The sequence below is a fragment of the Callorhinus ursinus genome, unplaced genomic scaffold (assembly GCF_003265705.2).
Source record: "Callorhinus ursinus isolate GAN/ISIS: 27379988/994484 unplaced genomic scaffold, GSC_fseal_2.0 scaffold35, whole genome shotgun sequence".
Classification (NCBI taxonomy): Eukaryota; Metazoa; Chordata; class Mammalia; order Carnivora; family Otariidae; genus Callorhinus; species Callorhinus ursinus.
Genome location: NW_027397097.1, coordinates 5,232,264 through 5,254,513, shown reverse-complemented (window position 1 = coordinate 5,254,513; position 22,250 = coordinate 5,232,264). Strand labels below are relative to the sequence as shown.

At 38.5% G+C, this 22,250-nt stretch overlaps 1 protein-coding gene across 4 annotated transcripts in view; it reads right to left on the bottom strand.

Annotated features, from left to right (window-relative positions):
* The window catches only part of UVRAG (UV radiation resistance associated), a 334,168-nt gene that overhangs the window by 146,280 nt on the left and 165,638 nt on the right, over positions 1-22,250 (bottom strand). For all 4 annotated transcript variants that reach the window (XM_025894184.2, XM_073879729.1, XM_025894185.2 and 1 more), the window contains one exon: positions 18,074-18,200. In XM_025894184.2, the coding sequence (XP_025749969.1) occupies positions 18,074-18,200 (127 nt within the window). The remainder of the gene's footprint in view (positions 1-18,073; positions 18,201-22,250) is intronic.

The window sequence follows — 22,250 nt, the reverse complement described above, 5'->3', positions numbered from 1 at the left end:
GCCTATGCTACTTTCAGGACTCTAACCAAGTCTCAACTTCTGAGTTTCATTTTCCTCATCTGTAAAATGGGGATTAACTTCACTTTCATTCAACATTTTCATTCTCTCAACTTGTCTCTATGAAGCTCTAAGTGGGTAGAGAAAATTACACAATAGTCTGATTGATTCTACTTTAAAAATACAAGCACAGGGTCCACCAGACACGCTGTCCAGCAATCCTACTCTAATTCCCTCATTAGTTTGCTTTCCCACTCTTGGACCTGACTACTCTACATATTGCCCTCAATCCTTAAACCTCCTCTAAATCAAATATAATTGTCTCACCTCATACCATCCTGAAATAATCAGATTCCCTCACAGTCCTACCCACTACCGAATATGTACACCTGCCCTTGTGCCATTTTCTTAAGCTTCTCCTGTTCAGTGGGTAAGGCAAATAGCTTCATTTATATAAATTCTGAATTCCTTTTCATTCTAATCCATGTCAGTCACACTGCTCTCTTCCTAACAAATTATGTTCCAGCTATAGTGGCCTCTTTTCTGTTCCACAGTCCAAGCCCTTTCCAAGCCTTTTCACTTGCTGTTCCCTCTCTTTTTCCAGCAATTCTTATCTTCAAGGCTGAGCTCCTCCGGCAAACCTTTTCTGAGCAATCTCTGTAGAAATGGTCTCCCACCGTTACCATCTATACCACAGCTTGTTTTTAGTACTTGTCACAACCCGACATCACTTTATTTGGTTTCTTGTTTCCTGTCTTACCCACTAGGTAAGTAACCAAAATTGGAAGTCTTAATTAATTCTTCCTTTTTCTCTCTTTACCCCAATATCTGCTTTTCCTCCAGCATTTGTCTCTGTTTAATCATCTGGTCAGTTGTCAAAACTAGAAATTGGAAACCAACCTAAATCCTTCTCTCCCTCTCTTCTCAAACCCTCCAAGCCATTAACAGTAGAGTCTATCATCGAAATATTTCTTGAACCTATATACTCCCTCCTCCCTTTACACTGCCAATCTGTTTTGATTTTAATTACGGAAGGCTTAGATTATTGTAATAACTCCCTAACAGTTCTCTATTGTCAACTCTTCAAAGAGAACATTCTAAAATATACATTTAATCCCCATTCTGTATTATAGTCATCAATATGGTCCCATCTACTTTTTGTCTTTAAGAAATTTGCTTAAGTTATTTCAGTAGATCTCCAGACCTTCCAACAAAAACTTGCTTTATGATTAGGTCATTCTTTACCCCTCTGGCCTCGCCTTAGGACCCTTAAATGTATCCTTAGTTGTAGCTTTACTAGAATTACCTGCAATTTTCTAACCTACCTCTATGTTTCTGTATAAACTGTTCCCTCTATCTGGAAAGTCTCACCTTCTCCCCCTAGCTATACATCAGGTATTTTTCTAGACTCAGCCTAAGTGTGACCTCCTTTTACATGGTGCTGACTTTCAGATACTTATCTTCTTTGCTTCTATAACACCTTCGAAATATCTGTGTCATAGACTTTTCACACCTGTCGTTACGTTTCTAACATCTTACATGGTGCTGGAGTTGTTGTAGGTGTTCCATAAATGATGACTAAAGGGCTTGACGAAGGTACACATGCACACACGTATTCAATGTTCTTCCTATTTCCTTTACATGCCTCCTGACCTCTTCTTATTTCTATGTTGAGCCATCTAATTGCAAATGTATTTTTTGTAAATGCCACGTCTAGCTTTTTGGAAGTGGAGAAAAAACGATGGCAAGCCAAAAGAAAATTCTGTCAGGCGGCTATTTCTGCCTATCTATACCTTCCTTTGCAAAGGAGGGAGATTAAAATATGATAGTTTACCTTCCCTACAATCCAATTAAGATACTGGAATAAGTCATTACAAATATATGGAAACAAAATCATTCTGAAAAGAAAATCTGAAGTTTACTCAGGACCCACATTTGCCCTCCCCACTGCAAAGCTGTCTGCTTTCACATGCTGCATACAATGTCAACAGCTCAAAGTAAAGAAACTTTAATAGCATAAACCCCAGGGAAAAACTGTCCTCAAGTTCAGAAGTTTTTAAAAGGCAGATGTTAATAATTTTTAAGGAAGTCTGTTTAGGAATTTCTGTCAGATGGCTATAAAAAAATCAGAACATATACACAGGCTAATAAAATTTAAATTCTGCCATCACTTCAAATAAATATATCTTGAATTATAAAATCAGTAAGGTAATATTTCAGTTTGTGACCTTATGATGTAAGAGGAGAAAATTGTTACGTAATGCTTAATAATGTCTTTATAATTTCAAATAGAAATCTATGACCTTTTAATAGAAACTAAAGCCCTGTGTGATTCTTTTATGAGAAAAGAGCACAATATTTTACCGACCAAAAAGAAGCTAATTAAATAGGACAAGATACATAGTTCATCTTACTCAAATTTATTACAAAATGACAATAAAAAATGATCATAATTGATGGGAACTTCATATAAAACAGTTATTTCGGCAATAAAGGATCAAAATGTTCTATTTACTGAAATTACCAAGAGGATTTTTCCCCCTAAATCTAAGCAATGAAATCTGACATAGCTGACTTCCACATACTACATCACTAAAAGAATGTGCTTGTTTTTGTTCTTGCTTATCAAAATGAATTGAGGATCTTTAAAACACAAGGTTCTCCCACATGGCTTTCCAGTTAATAAACAACATCTATAGACCCATAGACACACTTGGGGTCAGAGAATCAATCTCTCTATTTTTGTACCTTTCATTGCTGGGAAATAAATGTTGGCATCAAACTTGGAAAAATAGAGATTCATAAAAAAGATTAACAGATTTCCCTCCTTTTTGCCAATCCTATCCTTCTGAGATATCTAGAATATTAGAGATGTAAGAAGTCTGGACTGTAAAATTCAAAATTTTTTTGTTTGTGAAGAGGAGATAAGACCAAAAAGGTTGAATGACTTGTCTAGGGACAGACTGAGAGAATGGCAGATCTTTAATCCAGATCTCTTAACAAATTAAGATGTATCCAAATCAAAGACATTTTTGGGGAAAAAATCACTTCACCCATCCTGTAATAAAAAGGAAAAGAATAGAACAAAGTTCTTTATCTAATAGTCCACAGGCCAAATGGAAAACTAGCAAACCATCAGTCAATTTATCTGTTGGGCACATACTAGAGAAAGCAACAATATTTTGTTTAGTGGAAACAAGACAGGTGTTGGAGTCAGAGAAACCTAAATTTGAATTTGGATCTGTTGTTATTTGTGAGAAATGTCTCTGAGGCCCAGTTTTTCTCATTTGGAAAAAGTGGGTAAAAATTATTCCATTAGGACCCTTTTAAGAACTAAATGATATACCATAAGTGAAATATTTAGCATGTTATGGGATTTCAATAAAAGTTACCCACTTTTTAGGATTTATGTAGGGTTTAAATGAATGTATTTTATAAGGTTTTAGATAATATGGAAGAGTGACAAAAGCACAGATTTTAGAGACAAAAGGTCTAGGTCCATATCCCAACTTTGCTCCTAACTATCTGTTCATACCTGGCCCAAGTCACTTATTTTCTCAGTATCTCATATATAAAATGAAGCTAAGAATATTTGCCATACCTAGCTCTTGGGGATACTTTAAAGATCAAATATGATAATCTCTGTGCAAGCACTTTCTAACTATAAGGTACCTCATATATGTTATTGTTACTATCAAGAAAACTAATTGCATTAAAAAATAGCCTCTTCCTACAAAGCTTAGAGAACTGTGCTTTTATAAAGTTCATATCGCTCCCCAGGCACCACTGAAGAGTGCTTAGATTTTATCAACATTTATAAAATGTGTTTAGATTATAACCTAAACACATTTCCTTAAGACCAATGTTTCATACCAATTTCTAAACCAAATTTCAAGCAAACTAATTTAGATAGAGTATTGCTTCTCTAAGATTTGGGGATTGAGTTAAGGCAACAGACCCTGTAAGCCAACATATCATTAATTAACAGGAAGATTATTTGGTTTGAGACATAATAAGGGGAAATCTGTTTTTTATTAACATCATAAGTTAAACTAACAAAATCTGCCAACAATGAAAATGCATACATTAATAAACATTAATACTGAAGAGATCAGCTCATGGCCCAGCTGGAAGTTGCTGTAGACAAGCTGAACACCACTGCCTTTGAGGTGTGGGAAGTGGAAACTTATAGGTGTGGAGTAATGAGGTCCCTCAGAGTACGTGGCCACTCAGCAAGTCAACAGCATGGACAGAAATTATCTTTTTGCCTCTTTCCAATATATCATCATACTGCAATAAATTTTTATAAAAAAATATAAAATGTATAATAGACACCTGGTTTCTTCCAAATGTTTACGCAAATTAATCCCAAAGGCACTATTACGAGCTGCTATCCTCACTACACAAATGTGTAAGAAGATGCAGAAGTAATTCCTTTATGATCATTCAGAAGAATCAGTAGCAAAGACTAAATATCATATATTACTGACTTTGTATCCTAACTGAGCTCTTGGGCTGAGAACCAAGTGCCTAGATAAGCCCCAAGTTCCAAAGAGAAGTCATAATACGTAAGATGCCATTAGGATTATTCATATTAGCAAATCATTTCACAAATGATTAGCAAACATGCTAAGTCAAAGCTACAAGCACAAGTAACAAATACATTTTCCCCTTCATGTTACCAATACCAGTCACTCAGATGTTTCTAAATATTTTAACCTGACTCAAGATTCATTAAATAGTACATTCAAAGTCAGTATACAAGAATATTGTTCAACACAAGTGTTCTTTCAACCGATCAGAATAAGTATGTCTCTGGTTACCTAGCACAATCACTATGAAGAACAGGGGTCCCTAACAAGTAGAACAAGATCTACTGGTACATAAATCTGGTTATCTGTATCCAGCCACTCCTGCTTTCCAAACCCCCAGCCCACCCCAGTGCTGACCACTACAGTCTACAGAGATAACAATGGCAGAAAATCTGCAGCCAACAGCAGCATTCTATCCCTTGCTTACATTTTTTATATTTTATATTTTTTATTTATTTTTTTATTATGTTATGTTAATCACCATACATTAGATCATTAGTTTTTGATGTAGTGTTCCACGATTCATTGTTTGTGTATAACACCCACTGCTCCATTCAGAACGTGCCCTTTTTTTTTTTTAAGATTTTATTTATTTATTTGAGAGAGAGAGAATGAGAGATAGAGAGCACGAGAGGGAAGAGGGTCAGAGGGAGAAGCAGACTCCCCACCAAGCAGGGAGCCCAATGTGGGACTCAATCCCAGGACTCCAGGATCATGACCTGAGCCAAAGGCAGTTGCTTAACCAACTGACCCACCCAGGCGCCCCAGAACGTGCCCTCTTTAATACCCATCACCAGGCTAACACATGCCCCACCCCCCTCCCCTCTAGAACCCTCAGTTTGTTTCTCAGAGTCCATAGTCTCTCATGGTGCATCTCCCCCTCTTCATTTTTCCCTTCCTACTATCTTTTTTTTTTTTTTAACATATAATATATTATTTATTTCAGAGCTACAGGTCTGTGATTCAACAATCTTACACAATTCACAGGGCTTACCATAGCACATACCCTCCCCAATGTCTATCACCCAGCCACCCCATCCCTCCCACCCCCCCTCCACTCCAGCAACCCTCAGTTTGTTTCCTGAGATTAAGAATTCCAAATATTAGTGAGATATGATACATGTCTTTCTCTGATTGACTTACTTCACTCAGCATAATACCCTCCAGTTCCATCCATATCACTGCAAATGACAAGATTTCATTCCTTTTGATGGCTGCATAATATTCCATTGTGTGTGTGTGTGTGTGTGTGTGTGTGTGTGTGTGTGTGTGTGTGTGTACACCACATCTTCTTTATCCATTTATCTGTCACTGGACATCTTGGCTCTTTCCACAGTTTGGCTATTGTGGACATTGCTGCTATAAACATCGGGGTACACATAACCTTCGGATCACTACATTTGTACCTTTGGGGAAATTATCCAGTAGTGCAATTGCTGGATCGTATGGTAGCTCAATTTTCAAGTTTTTGAGGAACCTCCATACTGTTTTCCAGAGTGGCTGCACCAGCTTGCATTCCCACCAACAGTGTAGGAGGGTTCCCCTTTCTCTGCATCCCCGCCAACATCTGTCATTTCCTGACTTGTTAATTTTAGCCATTCTGACTGGTGTGAGGTGGTATCTCACTGAGGTTTTGATTTGGATTTCCCTGATACCGACCAATGTTGAGCAGTTTTTCATGTGTCTGTTGGCCATTTGGATGTCTTCTTTGGAAAAATGTTCATGTCTTCTACCCATTTCTTGATTGGATCATTTATTCTTTGGGTGTTGAGTCTGATAAGTTCTTTATAGATTTTGGATACTAGCCCTTTATCTGATATGTCATTTGCAAATATCTTCTCCCATTCTGTCGGTTGTCTTTTGGTTTTGTGGACTGTTTCCTTTGCTGTGCAAAAGCTTTTTATCTTGACGAAGTCCCAAGAGTTCATTTTTGCCCTTGCTTCCCTTGCCTTTGGCGATGTTTCTAGGAAGAAGATGCTGCAGCTGAGGTCAAAGAGGTTGCTGCCTGTGTTCTCCTTTAGGATTCTGACGGACTCCTGTCTCACATTTAGGTCTTTCAACCATTTTGAGAATATTTTTGTGTGTGGTGTAAGGAAATGGTCCAGTTTCATTCTTCTGCATGTGGCTGTCCAATTTTCCCAACACCATTTTTTGAAGAGACGGTCTTTTTTCCATTGGACATTCTTTCCTGCTTTGTCGAAGATTAGTTGACCACAGAGTTGAGGGACCATTCCTGGGCTCTCTATTCTGATCCAATGATCTATGTGTGTGTTTTTGTGCCACTACCATACTGTCTTCATGATGACAGCTTTGTAATAGAGCTGGAAGTCTGGAATTGTGATATCACCATCTTTGCTTTTCTTTTTCAACATTCCTCTGGCTATTCGGGGTCTTTTCTGGTTCCATACAAATTTTAGGATTATTTGTTCCATTTCTTTGAAAAAAGTGGATGTATTCTGATAGGGATTGCATTAAATGTGTAGATTGCTATAGGTAGCATTGACATCTTCACAATATTTGTTCTTCCAATCCATGAGCATGGAACGTTTTTCCATTTCTTTGTGTCTTCCTCAATTTCTTTCATGAGTATTTTATAGTTTTCTGAGCACAGATTCTTTGCCTCTTTGGTTAGATTTATTCCTAGGTATCTTATGGTTTTGGGTGCAATTGTAAATGGGATCGACTCCTTGATTTGTCTCTCTTCTGTCTTGTTGGTGTATAGGAATGCCACTGATTTCTGTGCATTGATTTTGTATCCTGCCACTTTACTGAATTCCTGTAGGAGTTCTAGCAGTTTTGGGGTGGAGTCTTTGGGGTTTTCCACATAAAGTATCATATCATCTGCAAAGAGTGAGAGTTTGACTTCTTCTTTGCCAATTTGGATGCCTTTTATTTCTTTTTGTTGTCTGATTGCTGTGGCTAGGACTTCTAGTACTATGTTGAAGAGCAGTGGTGATAGTGGACATCCCTGCTGTGTTCCTGACCTTAGGGGGAAAGCTCTCAGTTTTACCCCATTGAGGATGATATTCGCTATGGGTTTTTCATAGATAGCTTTTATGATATTGAGGTATGTACCCTCTATCCCTATACTCTGAAGTTTTGATCAAGAAAGGATGCTGTACTTTGTCAAATGCTTTTTCTGCATCTACTGAGAGGATCATATGGTTCTTGTTCTTTCATTTATTAATAAATATATTGCATCTCATTGATTGATTTGCAGATGTTGAACCAACCTTGCAGCCCAGGGATAAATCCCACTTGGTCATGGTAAATAATCCTTTTAATGTACTGTTGGATCCTTTTGGCTAGTATGTTAGTGAGAATTTTTGGATCCATGTTCATCAGGGATATTGGCCTGTAATTCTCCTTTCTGATGGGGTCTTTGTCAGGTTTTGGGATCAAGGTGATGCTGGCTTCATAGGATGAGTTTGGAAGTTTTCTTTCCGTTTCTATTCTTTGAAACAGCTTCAGTAGAATAGGTATTATTTCTTCTTTGAATGTTTGGTACAATTCCCCAGGGAATCCATCAGGCCCTGGACTCTTGTTTTTTGGGAGGTTTTTGATCACTGCTTCAATCTCGTTACCGGTTATTGGCCTATGCAGGTTGTCAATTTCTTCCTGTTTCAGTCTTGGCAGCTTTGAGGTTTCCAGGAAGGCCTCCATTTCATCCAGATTGCTCAGTTTATTGGCATATAGTTGTCGATAATAATTGATTCTATTTCCTTGGTGTTAGTCGTGATTTCTCCCCTTTCATTCATAATTTTATTAATTTGGGTCCTTTCTCTTTTCTTTTGGATAAGTCTGGCCAGTGGTTTATCGATCTTATTAATTCTTTCAAAGAACAAACTTCTAGTTTCATTGATCTGATCTACTGTGTTTCTGGTTTCTAATTCATTGATCTCTGCTTTAATTTTAATTATTTCTCTTCTAATGCATGGCTTAGGCATTGTTTGTTGCTTTTTCTCTAGTTCTTTAAGGTGTAGAGTTAGTTGGTGACTTCGGGATTTTTCTATTTTTTTGAGTGAGGCTTGGATGGCTATGTATTCCCCCCTTAGGACCACCTTTGCAGTATCCCATAGGTTTTGGACCAATGTGTTTTCGTTCTCATTGATTTCCATGATTGTTTAAGTTCTTCTTTGATTTCCTGGTTAACCCAAACATTCTTAAGCAGAGTGGTCTTTAGCTTCCAAGTGTTTGAATTTCTGCCAAATTTTTTCTTGTGATTGAGTTCCAGTTTTAAAGCACTGTGGTCTGAGAATATGCAGTGAATATTCTCAGTCTTTTGGTGTTGGTTGAGACCGATTTGTGACCCATTATGTGGTCTGTTCTGGAGAAAGTTCCATGTGTACTCGAGAAGAATGAGTACTCTGTTGTTTTAGGGTGGAATGTTCTGTAAATAGGTATGAGGTCCATCTGATCCAGTGTATCATTCAAAGCTCTTGTTTCCTTGTTGCTTTTCTGCTTAGATGATCTGTCCATTGCTGAGAGTGGAGTATTGAGGTCTCCTACAATTAACGTATTGTTATCAATATGACTCTTTATTTTGGTTAACAGCTGGCTTATGTAGATGGCTGCTCCCATGTTAGGGGCGTAGATATTTACAATTGTTAGATCTTCTTGTTGGATAGACCCTTTAAGAATGATATAGTGTCCTTCTGTGTCTCTAATTACACACTTTAGTTTAAAATCTAATTTGTCTGATATAAGAATTGCTACCCCAGCTTTCTTTTGAGGTCCGCTGGCATGGAAGATGGATCTCCATCCCTTCACTTTCAGTCTGGATGTATCTTTAGGTTCAAAATGAGTCTCTTGTAGGCAGCATATGGATGGGTCCTGTCTTTTTACCAATCTGCAACCCTGTGCAGTTTTATGGGAGCATTTAGACCATTCACGTTGAGAGTGATTATTGAAAGATATGAATTTATTGTCATCATGTTGCCTGTGAAGACCTTGTTTTTATAGACTGTCCCTGTAAATTTCTGTTGTATATCACTCCTGGGGTCTTTCTCCTTTTATAGAACCCCCCTTAATATTTCTTGCAGGGCCAGTTTAGTGGTCACATATTCTTTCAGTTTCTGCCAGTCGTGGAAGCTCCGCATCTCTCCATCCATTCTAAATGAAAGCCTTGCTGGATAAAGTATTCTTGGCTGCATGTTCTTCTCGTTTAGTACCCTGAATATGTCTTGCCAGGCCTTTCTGGCTTGCCAGGTCTCTGTGGACAGATCTGACGTTATCGTGATGTTCCCCCCTCTGTACGTAAGGAATCTCTTCCCCCTACCTGCCCTTAAGATGCTTTCCTTGGTTCTAAGATTTGCAAGTTTTACTATTACGTGCTGGGGTGTTGGCCTGTTTTCCTTGATCTTGGGAGGGGTCCTCTCTGCCTCTAGGATGCGAACGTTTGTTTCATTCCCTAGATTAGGGAAGTTCTCAGCTACGATTTGCTCAAATACATCTTCTAGTCCTCTTTCTCTCTCTCCACTTCCTCCGGGATTCCAATTATTCTGACATTGGAACGCTTCATGGTGTCACTTATTTCTCTGATTCTATTTTCATGGATTCTGAGTTGTTTTTCCCTGGCCTCCTCTTTCCCCTTTTTGTCTATTATATTGTCTTCCAGGTCACTTATTCATTCTTCTGCCTCTCTTACCCTAGCTGTTAGATAGATTATCTAGATTGGATTGGATCTCATTGATAGCATTTTTAAGTTCTGCCAATTCAGCTTTCATTTCTGCCCTTAGAGACTCTATGTTGCCATTAATTGATTTCTCCATTCTAGCCATTGTTTTCACAATTGCTGGCCTGAATTCCACCTCCGACATCTTGGTTATATCTGCATCCGTTTGTAAATCTGCGGCATAAGTCATAATCTCTGAGTCTTTTCTATTTTGGGGGCTCCTCCTCCTAGTCATTCTGTTGATGGGTGTTTGAGGGAATGTATAGAGTCCAAATTATTGACCAGAACCCAAGCAAGATGCACCTGTTTTCTTGGGACCTTAGGGTTGTTGGCCTCTTGTTTTCCCAGCCTGTCTTCTGGGGGAGAGGCCGGCCGCGCTGTTGCTCAGGCAACCCTGTTTGGGCGGAGTTGCCCTGCCTCCCTGTGGCGGGGGATGGGCTCAGCGGGAATCAGTTTTTGGGGCTTTTGTTCTCTGGCGGCTTTCCACACCTCTTCCGCGAGTCAGAGCAGAAGAGACCGTTTCCAACCCTCTGCCTCAGAGCAGAGAGACTGCAGTCTGTTCTTCAGTGAGCTCTCCAGGCCACACCGCCTCTGTTTCTGTCTGTGCTGGTATAAACTGCAGCGGCCTGGGTTGTGCGCCACCTCCACAGCGCTCCCAGTCCTGCCTCCAGGTTGGAGCGCTTCTCTGCCCTTTGTGCTTCTAAAACCGCCAGCCACCCCTAGATCACATGCGCGACCCCGCTGCTCTGGGTTTCCGCCCTGGGGGCTGCCCTAAGGTCCTTTCCCCACCGCTACCAGTCTGCAAGTCTGTGCCCCGTCCCCAGCGCGCGAGGCTCACGGGCAGTGTAGGATCCCCACGGCCAGGCTCCTTCCTGCTGCCATTTATCCCGCAATATCTGCCTGCGGAATCAAGGCTCCCCGCTTCCTACCTTGAAACCAATTGCCTGTGATATTCTGTTTGTAGAGATCTAGATCTTCTTACATCTCAGGCTGGTTTCATGGGTGCTCAGGGTGGTCTGATAGATATCCAGCTCAATTCTGGGGACCAGTTGAAATAGGGTCCTCTACTCCTTCACCTTCTTTCCTAGTCCTCTAGAGTCTTCATTTTTTATTGTACCTCATTAATAGCCTTTTTGATTTCGACTTGGTTAGATTTTAGTTCTTTTATTTCTCCAGAAAGGATTTCTCTAGTATCTTCCATGCTTTTTTCAAGCCCAGCTAGTATCTTTAAAATCATCATTCTGAACTCTAGTTCTGACATCTTACTAATGTCCGTATTGATTAGGTCCCTGGCAGTCGGTACTGCCTCTTGTTCTTTTTTTCTGAGGTGATTTTTTTTCCATCTTGTCATTTTGCCCAGAGGAGAACAGACGAATGAGAGAACAAAACGCTAACAGGGTAACAACGACCCCAGAAAAATATACACTAAACAAATCAGAAGAGACGTGAAACTGGGGGAAAGAAAGGAAAAAGAAAAAGATTAAAAAATATATGATCAAATATGATCAGGCTGGTGCATAGATCAGTGCCACACACTAGATTCTGGGCATATTTTGGTTTGTTAGAAGAAAGTGCCTCCTGAAATTTTAAAAGAAAAACTTATATATGTACAAAAATAAGGGTAATTATGATAAAGGGATGGAATATGACTGTACAGATGAAAAGTATAAAAGATTTTATAAAAGGAATCGATAAGTTGGTTGAAAAAAGAAAGAAGAGGAATTAAAAAAGGGGGGGTAGAGAATGTGATCAGGCAAGAGACTAGAAGAAAGCCATACACTAGAGATTTAGGGTATATTTTCGTCTGTTAGAAGAAACTGTATCCCAATATTTTAAAGTGAGAACTTATGTGTGTGTGTATATATATATATATATATACATATATATATATATATATATACACAAAAAATAAGGTTAACTACTATGAGGGGATAGAATATGACTCTAAAAATGAAAAATAAGATTTTTTTAAAAAAGGGATTGATAAGATGTTTGGTGAAAAAGGGAAAAAAGAAAATTCAAAAAAAAAAGAAAATTAAAAAAATTAACTTTGAACGACTAAAGAATCAGGGGGGGAAAAGCCATGAATTCTATATGCAGTATTCCCCTAGTGCTGGCATTCCAACATTCTCATTGATGTTTAGGTTAAAATTGGTCTTGGCTGGCTGTTCCTGCTGATCTTCTGGGGGAGGGGCCTGTTGCTGTGGTTCTCATGTCTCTCTGCTGGAGGCGGAACTGCCCCGCCCTTGCCCGGTCTGGGCTAAGTCACCTGCTCGGGTTTGCTCTCGGGAGATTTTGTTCCCTGCAAGCTTTCCGTTCAGCTTTGGAGGACAAGAGTGAAAATGGTGGCCTCCCAATCTCCACCCCTGAGGAGCCGAGAACTCGGACCCCGCTCCTCAGTGCGCCCCCAGAAAAAAGCAGTCAATCACTCCCGTCTCCCTGGTCTCTGGCCGCACTCCGTGCTCACCTGGCCTGTGACAGAGAGTTTCTATCTCTAGCACACGACCCCGTGTGCAGTCTCCAAACCCAGCAGATCCCTGCGGTGCACTCCCATGCTGCTCCTCCCGGGGGAGGAAGGGGAGTGTCCCTGGATCTGCCGCTCATTGGGTCCCTGCTGGAGAAGCAGTGGCCTGTCTCTTGCTTACATTTGAGACCAAGGTGTTAGATTTTAACCTTTTAATGATTCTAACAGTTCAGGAAAATACAAAATAATACTCGTCTCAAAAGTACGTATAAAAGTGGGGGGAAGCTCCTGCAATACAGAGTCACTGTTAAAAATCAATAATTCTGACCCATCCTGGCAAATATATATTTAACTTTGAGCATTACCATCCTTTATTTCCATGATAAAATGGAGATATAAGAATGTGCTAATTCTGACTGGACTGTCAGAATTAAAACACTAGAACAGATATCTACAAAACCCTATAATCTTCCTTTGCTGCAGTTAGGCACCAGTAACTTTGAACACAGGCTCCACTACAACTTGCTATGTGGCTTTGGGCAAGTCACTTAACCTCTCTGAGACTCAGTTTCCTTATATGTAAATTGAATAATAATATATATTTATTATTAGGAGGATAATAAGAATACCCTTAATTCGTAGGACTATAGGTAAAAACCAAATAAGGTAAAGAATACGGGCGCCTGGGTGGCTCAGTTGGTTAAGTGTCTGCCTTTGGTTCAGGTCATGATCCCAGGGTCCTGGGATCAAGCCCCATGTCGGACTCCTTACTCAGTAGAGAGCCTGCTTCTCTCTCTCCCTCTGCCACTCCTCGCTTGTGCTCTCTCTGTCAAATAAGTTAAGTAAAATCTTAAAAAAAAAAAAAAAAAGATAAAGAATAGAAAACACAAGACATTGCCTCACAGTAATGAGTATCCTATAAATATGAGCAATTATTATTACACTCAGTCTTTTTTTTGTTTGCTTGTCAGAAAGAGAAAGAGGGAATACAAGTGGGGGAGAGGCAGGCAGAGAGAGGAGCAGGCTCCCTGCTGAGCAAGGAGCCTGATGCGGGACTCAGTCCCAGGACCCTGGGATCATGACCCGAGCTGAAGGCAGACGCTTAACCGACTGAGCCACCCAGGAGTCCCTACACTCAGTCTTTTAAATGGGATAGAAGTCACTGTTTATAATTTTACCTGTTTATAGGCTGATGATAGACTTCCTGGCACTTTATCATTAAGAAAACACAGATGGGAACATATTGGGAGAACTCTAATCTCCCTATCCTTTTACCATATGCTATTAATAATATACATCCATAGGCTTTACATAGCATATCTATGGTAAAATGTAGAATTATACAGTGAATGAGAGTTTTGGAATCAATGGATTTTAATTCCAACATCACCTGTCACTAGCTGTGTGAACTTAAGAAAGGTATTTAATGTCTCTGACCCTGACCTAGAGTCTCCTCAACTGTAAAATGTCAATAATAATAGTACTTACCTCACAGAATTATTGTGGTGATTAAATAACATCACATCTATATAGTGATAAGTATGGTAACTGAAACATTAAAGCTATTAGTAGTATTACTTCTCTTTTTAGAAAACTGCAAATGCCCTGAACCCCTCTAAAACCCTATAGTGTTCTCATTTTAAAAATCGATGACCTTAAAAAAAGATATGCAGAAATACATGCTACAGGTAGCAGGCAATTTGAGTATAATAAAAATTCCAAAGCACCATAAGAAATGTGTCTTTTCACAAAAGAGAAGACCTCTTAAAGGCAATTCTTGTATGTACACAGCTACCTAGTTATTTGGAGTCACTCAACAGACTGTGGAAATGGACTTTGCTCACAATGTCTCATGACTTTAAGTGGCATTATCCCAACAGACTCTCATGTCTAAAAATCAATATGCAAGCTGTGTTGCAGTGCAGATAGTTTTAACAATCACTGCCAACAATATACAGTGTTTTTTTCTATAGTGTTTCACATGAGAGTATCAGTTTTCCCAAATGAATGCTAAGCTAGAAGCTACAGAAGTCTTTATTCTTTAGCAATGATGCCCATTGACATTAGACTGATAACCATGGAGATGATTCATTCATTCAATAAATATTCATTCAATGCTTACTGCACCCCAGACATTCTACCATGCTCAAAGAATAGAAGAATATTTAACACAGTGCATGGGCAATGTCTTCCCTCAGAGATCTTAAAGTCTAGAGGAGGGGGGCGCCTGGGTGGCTCAGTTGGTTAAGCGACTGCCTTCGGCTCAGGTCATGATCCTGGAGTCCCGGGATCGAGTCCCGCATCAGGCTCCCTGCTCAGCAGGGAGTCTGCTTCTACCTCTGACCCTCTTCCCTCTCGTGCTCTCTATCTCTCATTCTCTCTCTCTCAAATAAATAAATAAAATCTTTAAAAAAAAAAAAGTCTAGAGGAGGGGATAAACTAATAATTACAATGCCATAATGGAAAAACAGGATGCTATGGAAACAAATAGTAGTACATCTAACCAAGGGGGCAGAGGTAGGAAAAAGGAAAGGGAGCCAGTGAAAAATTTCCTGGAGAAAGTAACATTTAAAAGAGGCTTAAATGCAGGCAAGACAGACTGAAGCATATTTAAGAAACTAAAAGAAGTTCTTTATAGCTGAAGCATTCAGATTGATGTGGGTCATAAGAGGCCTTTGTAAGTCATGCTGTCAGGATGTGACATAGGAATTTGCACATATAATAAAAATCAAATGCTTTAAAACAATCAATTGTTTTGATTGTTCTATATTATCAGCAAAAAGTAGAACATAAAATTTAACCGTATTTATAATAGTATAATAAAATATCAAAAAACAGAAATAAATTCAATGAATTTATTGAAACATCCATGTATTAACAGTTTATTTCAATCATGTTTTGTAAAGAAGATTTTTTTTTTTTTTAAGATTTTATTTATTTGACAGAGAGAGACACAGTGAGAGAGGGAACACAAGCAGGGGGAGTGAGAGAGGGAGAAGCAGGCTTCCTGCTGAGCAGAGAGCCAGATGTGGGGCTCGAACCCAGGACCCCGGGATCATGACCTGAGCCGAAGGCAGACGCCCAACGACTGAGCCACCCAGGAGCCCCTGTAAAGAAGATTTAATCAACAAAGGCATATACCATTTTCTTGGGTTGGAAGACTCAATACTGTAAAGATGTCCATTATCCCCAAATGTACTGATAAATATATTAAATGTAGTCCCAATCAAAATACTAGCCAGATTTTCTTTTCTGTGTAGAACCATATGAAAATGCAAAAAGGATAAGAATAAGCCAGTTATTAATCATGCTAACGGCCACAGATTCTATTTATATGAAATGTCCAGAACAGGCACAACCATAAAAACAAAAAAGTAGATTTCCATCCTAAGATGAAGAAAGGTGATCTTGAAAAAGAATAACTAAGCGGAAGAACTTTAACAGATATGAAGACCAATTATAACATGAAAGAAATCAAAACAGTAAGATAATGGCAAAGGAACAGGCAAATAGATCCACGGAACAGAGGGTCCTGTAACAGACATATAAGTACATGGCCACCAGTTTATGACAAAAGTGAACCTGCAGTGCAAGGGAGAAAGGTTTTTAATAAATGGTACTGGGTCAACTGACTATTTGTATGAAAATAATGAATCTTATCTGACATCATATACAAAAAATCCAAACCTGGTTAATTATAAATGTAAAAAGTAAACAGTAAAGTACTTAAAAAATACAGAATAACACTTTTATGGCATTAAAATCAGCAAATATTCCCTAAACTGGACATAAAAAAATCTTAACTATAAAAGGAAAGATTGATAAAATGGAATTTTTGTTCATGTAACGGTATCAATAAAGAATGAACTAGCAAGGGGGCCTGGGTGGCTCAGTCAGTTAAGCGTCTGCCTTTGGCTCAGGTCATGATCCCAGGGTCCTGGGATCGAGTCCCACCCTGGGCTCCCAGCTCAGCAGGGAACATGCTTCTCCCTCTGCCTCTCCCCCTGCTTGTGTTCTGTCTCTCTCTCAAATGAATAAATAAAAATCTTAGGAAAAAAAAAAAAGAATGAACTAGCAAGCCACAGAATGGGAGAATACATTTTTAAATGTATATTCAAACAAAGAACCCTTATCTATAATATATAAAGAACAACTGTTCCCCCCCCCAATAAAAAAAGCCGGTGGGGGGAGTGGGTGGGGGCAGGTGGAAAGGTCATGGCAGGAAGACTTCAGCAGGTACTTCACAAAGGAGTGTATCCCAGTCAGCAAGAAACATGAAATAGTGTTCAACTTCATTAGTTTTCAGGGATATCAAAATTAAAACTGCGAGGAGATACTACAACATACCCACTAGAAAGACTAAAATATAAAAGACAAAGTTCCAAGTGCCGACAAGGATACAGGATAAGAGATCTGATACACTGCTGGCTGGAGAGGAGGTAAACTGGGCACAAGTGCTTTGGAAAACTTTTCGACACAATCTACTCAAGCTGAAGATATGTCTCTCTTGTGACTATGTAATTCTGCTCCTAAGTTTATACCCAACAGAAATGCATAAAAAAAAAAAATCTTCATTAAGGGCGCCTGGGTGGCTCAGATGGTGAAGCGTCTGCCTTCGGCTCAGGTCATGATCCCAGAGTCCTGGGATCGAGTCCCGCATCGGGCTCCCTGCTCCTTGGGAGCCTGCTTCTCCCTCTGCCTCTCTCTCTCATGAATAAATAAATAAAATTTAAAAAAAAAATCTTCATTAAGAAGCATGCCTGAAAAAGTTCATGGAAGCGTTATCTAATAGTTCTGAACTAGAAATTAGCAAAAGCCAGAATCAATAAATTCATATTTATATTTGCACAATGGGATACTATTGGCAGTAAAAATGAACTAAGACTACAGTACATGCAGGTTAGGATGAAACTTACGAACAAAATATTGACCAGAAGCCAGCACATAAAATGCACATATTATATGATCTAACTTGCCTAAAGTTTAAGATGAAGCAAAACCAATTTTGATGTAATAAGTCAAAGTAGTGGTTAGTCTGGCTGGAGATGTCTTAAACAGAAGGGAACATGAGGAAGCTTCTGAGATTCTGGGCTTCTTTTAATGCTCTATTTCCCAGTGGAGATGCTGCCTGTGTAAGTGTGCTCATTTTGAAATTTTGAAATATGTGTGTGTGTGTGTGTGTGTCTCTCTACACGTTTCTGTATGTATCACCTTCAAAATACTTCCCAATAATTTTTAAAGTCGTATCAGCATATCTGTACAAAGATGACTATTTGAACCTATGGAGAAAGAAAAAGGAAAACTGAATGTAGAGGTCAGTCTGTTTGTATGGTTATTTTTACTCACCTTTGTCCTGTAACGCAATTTGGTGCTTATGCAGTAATGCCACCTCCCGTCCCAAAGCTTTCTTCTGTCTTTCCAGTTCATTTCGAAGCACCAAAATTTTTAATTGCAAGCACTCACTTTGTTTTCTCTAAATAATTAAAAAGCACAGGTAAAATTTATGACTATGAAAGTCACGACTATGAATAATTATACATGCACAGTGTCTCCAAATGAATAATGGTGTAAAGCACTTTAATATTCATCTAATTCATAGATCTCTTGAGTAACTTAATTATCAGCACCTGTTATTTTAATGAAAAGAATACAGATGTAAACAAAGAATAAACCTGAAGTGTGGGGACAGTTCTTTCTAAGAACCCAAAAAACACTATAAAATATCTCAGGCCTCTTTACTGAGATCACAATACAATTAAGACAAAAATTAATTTTTAGAAATGGAGTTCTCAAAAACTTAAACATAGAGATACGACAGGACCCAGCAATTCTACTGCTAGGTACATATCCAAGAGAACTGAAAACATGTTCATACAAAAACCTGAATATGAATTTTCATAACAACATTATTTATAATAGCCAAATGGTGGAATCAATCCAAATGTCCATCATCTGATGAACAGAAACAAAATGTGGTACAACCGTGCGATGGAATATTATCTAGCAATAAAAGAAATGAAGTACTGATGAATGCTACAACATGGATGAACCTTGAAAACACTATACTGGGGTGCCTGGGTGACTCAGTCAGTTAAGTGTCTGCCTTTGGCTCAGGTCATGATCTCAGGGTCCTAAGATCCAGCCCCATGTCGAGTCCCTGGTCAGCAGGGACTCTGCTTCTCCCTCTCCCTTGGCTGCTCCCCCTGCTTGTGCTCCCTCTCTCTTACTCTCACTCTCTCAAATAAATAAATCTTTTAAAAAATTAAAGAAAACACTACACTAAGTGAAAGAAGCCAGTTTTAAAAGGCCACAAACTCCATTTATATAGAAATGTCCATATTAGGCAAATCCATAGAAACAAAAAGTAGATTTCCATCCCTGCTAAATTGAACCAACGTGCTCTAATATCCCACAGATTTCAGAGAAAGTCAAGCAGGGACCTGGGGCTTTCACCCCCTCCAGGTGGTAACCAACCATATTATCAGTGGACACCACAAGGGAAGCCTGGATTTACAGGAATAATGAGATAATCCTCTCCCTCCCTGCTGGGTGATATCAGAGGAGGCTTAGTGGAGAGTGAGAACTTTCCTTACTACACAGTGTTAATGAGGCCAGCCTATTCAGCATGCTATCAGTGGAGGCCATGTGGGGAACAATATCAAAGTATTCCTATACCTCTTAGCCGGGTCAGTAGTAGTGGAGGCCTAGTGGAGAGCTGGAACTCCCAGGCCTGGTCAAAAGTAAGGATGACCTCCTCCTCCACACTCCTGACACTTGGGTGTCAATGGAAGCTGCTTGAGGAACCTGGACTTTTATACCCACCTGGCAGTAATGAGAGAGCATCTCTCCCTTCCCTATCAGAGAAAGAGTCGTCAGAAAAAGCCAGATCAAACAGGCTTAAATAAGATCTAGAGACTCATAACATAATACCCAAAATGTTTAAATTTCAATCAAAAATCACTCATCATATCAAGAACCAGAAAGATGTCAAAGTAAATGAAAGAGGATAATTATGAGATACCAATACTGAGGGGCACCTGGGTGGCTCAGTTGGTTAAGCATCTGCCTTCAGCTCAGGTCATGATCCCAGAGTCCTGGGATCAAGCCCCACAGCGGGCTCCCTGCTGAGCGGGGAGTCTGCTTCTCCCTCTCCCTCTGCCCCTGCTTTGCTCTCTCTCTCTCTCTCTCTCAATAAATAAATAAATAAATAAATAAATAAATAAATAAATAAAATCTTTTTTAAAAAGAGAGAGAGAGATACCAATACTGAGATGACAGACATGTTACAATTATCTGACAAAGACCTGGAAGCAGCTATCATAAAAGTACTTCAATAACAATTAAGAACACCCTTGAAACAAATGAAAAAATAGAACATCTTGGTAAAGAAATAGAAAGTCTCAGTCAAGAAATTGAAGATATAACGGACAATGAAATGGAAATTTTATTTCATGTAGCATAATCCCCTCCAGTTCCAAAAAAAATAAAAAGGCAGTTTTAGAGCTGAAAATATCTAGAATAAAAAACTTAGTGAATGAGCTCAACAGCAGAATGTAGGAGACAGAGAAAAGAATCTTTAAGCTGGAAAACAGAACAACAGAAACTACCCAATCTAAACAAGAGAGAGAAAATAGACTGTAAAAAAAAAACAAACAGAGCCTCAGGATCTGCAGAACTATATAAAAAGATCTAATATTTGTATCCTCCAGTACAGGGAGGAAAGAAGAAATAAAGCAGAAGTGAAAAAGTACTCACAGAAATAATGATGAAAAACTTCCTAAATTAAGCAAAGAAATACATCTACAAATTCAAGAAGTTAATGAACCCCAAAGAGAATAAATTAAATGGAGAAAATCACAAAATAAATAAAACCAAAAGCTGGGTTTTTGAAAAGGCCAATAACTTTGATAAAATTCTAGCCAGGCTAACCAAGAAAAAGAAAAAAGACAGAAATTACTAGTATGAGGAATGAAAGAGGAGCCATCACAACTGATCCCACGGACATTAAAAGAATAAGAAAAGAATACTATAAACAACTCAATAGCCACAAATTTGGTAACTTAGATGAAATGGACCAATTCCTTGAAAGACAATCTACTAAAACTCATGCTAGGAGAAATAATCTGAAAGGGCATATATATGAAATAATTAAATTAATAACTTATAGCCTTTTAAAGTGGAAAGTACCAGGCCCTGATGGTTTCACTGGTGAATTTTACCAAGCATATAAATAAATAACACTAATTCTTTAAACTCTCTTCGATCTAGGAGGCCAGCATCACCCTAATACCAAAATCAAACAAAGACATTACTAGAAAGGAAAATTACAGACCAATCTCTCATAAACACAGATGCAAATTCATCAACAAAATCAACAAATCAAATCCAACAATGTATAAGAAGAATTATATGCCATAGCCAAATGGAATTTATTCCATGTATGTAAGGCAGGTTTAACATCCAGTAATCAATGAAATTCACCATAGCAATCAGGCAAAAAAGAAAAGTCATATAATCATATCAAACACCCATTTATGATAAAAACTCTCAGCAAACTAAGAATAAAGGAAAACTTCTTCAACTTGTAAAGAATATTTGCCAGAAAACCTAGAGCCAACATCATACAGATCTTCCTCAACTTATGATGGGGTTATGTCCCAATAAAACCATTGTAAGTTAAAAATATTTTAAGTTGAAATACATCTAATACACCTAACCTACTGAACACCACAGCTTAGCCTAGCCTACCTTACGTGTGCTCAGAACACTTATGTTAATCTCCAGTTTGGCAAAATCATCTAACACAAACCCATTTTATAATAAAGTGCTAAATATGTCATGTAATTTATTGAATACTGTACTGAAAGTGAAAAACGGGATGGTTGCATGGGTACAAAATGGTTATAAGTGTATCAGTTGTTTCTTCTCATGATCACATGGCTGACTGACAACTGGTTTGTTACTGCTGCCAGGCATCATACCATATATTGCTAGCTTGGGAAAAGATCAAAATTCAAAATTTGAAGTATAGTTTCTACTGAATGTGTATCACTTTCATACCATCATAAAGTCAAATCTTACATCAGGGATCGTCTATACTTAATGGTAGAAAACCAGATGCTTTCTCCCTACACTGGAGAAAAAGGCAAGGATGTCTCCTTTCACCACTCTATGAAACGTGTACTGAAAATCCTAACTATGCAATACAATAAGAAAAGGAAATAAAAACTATCAGACTGGGAAAAAAGAAATAAAATCATCTTTGTTTATAGATGATTTGATTATAAATGTAGAAAATCTCAAAGAATCAACCCCCATCAAAAAACAAAGCAAAACCCAAAGCCTCCTGGAACTAGTAAGTGATTATAGCAATATACAAAAGCCCATTTCTTTCTTATGTAACAGCAAGGAACAATTAGAATATGAAATCTAAAACACAACATTACATTAAAATTAAAAAATGAAATACTTAGGTATAAACCTAACAAAATATGTACAAGACCTAAATGAAGAAAACTGAAAA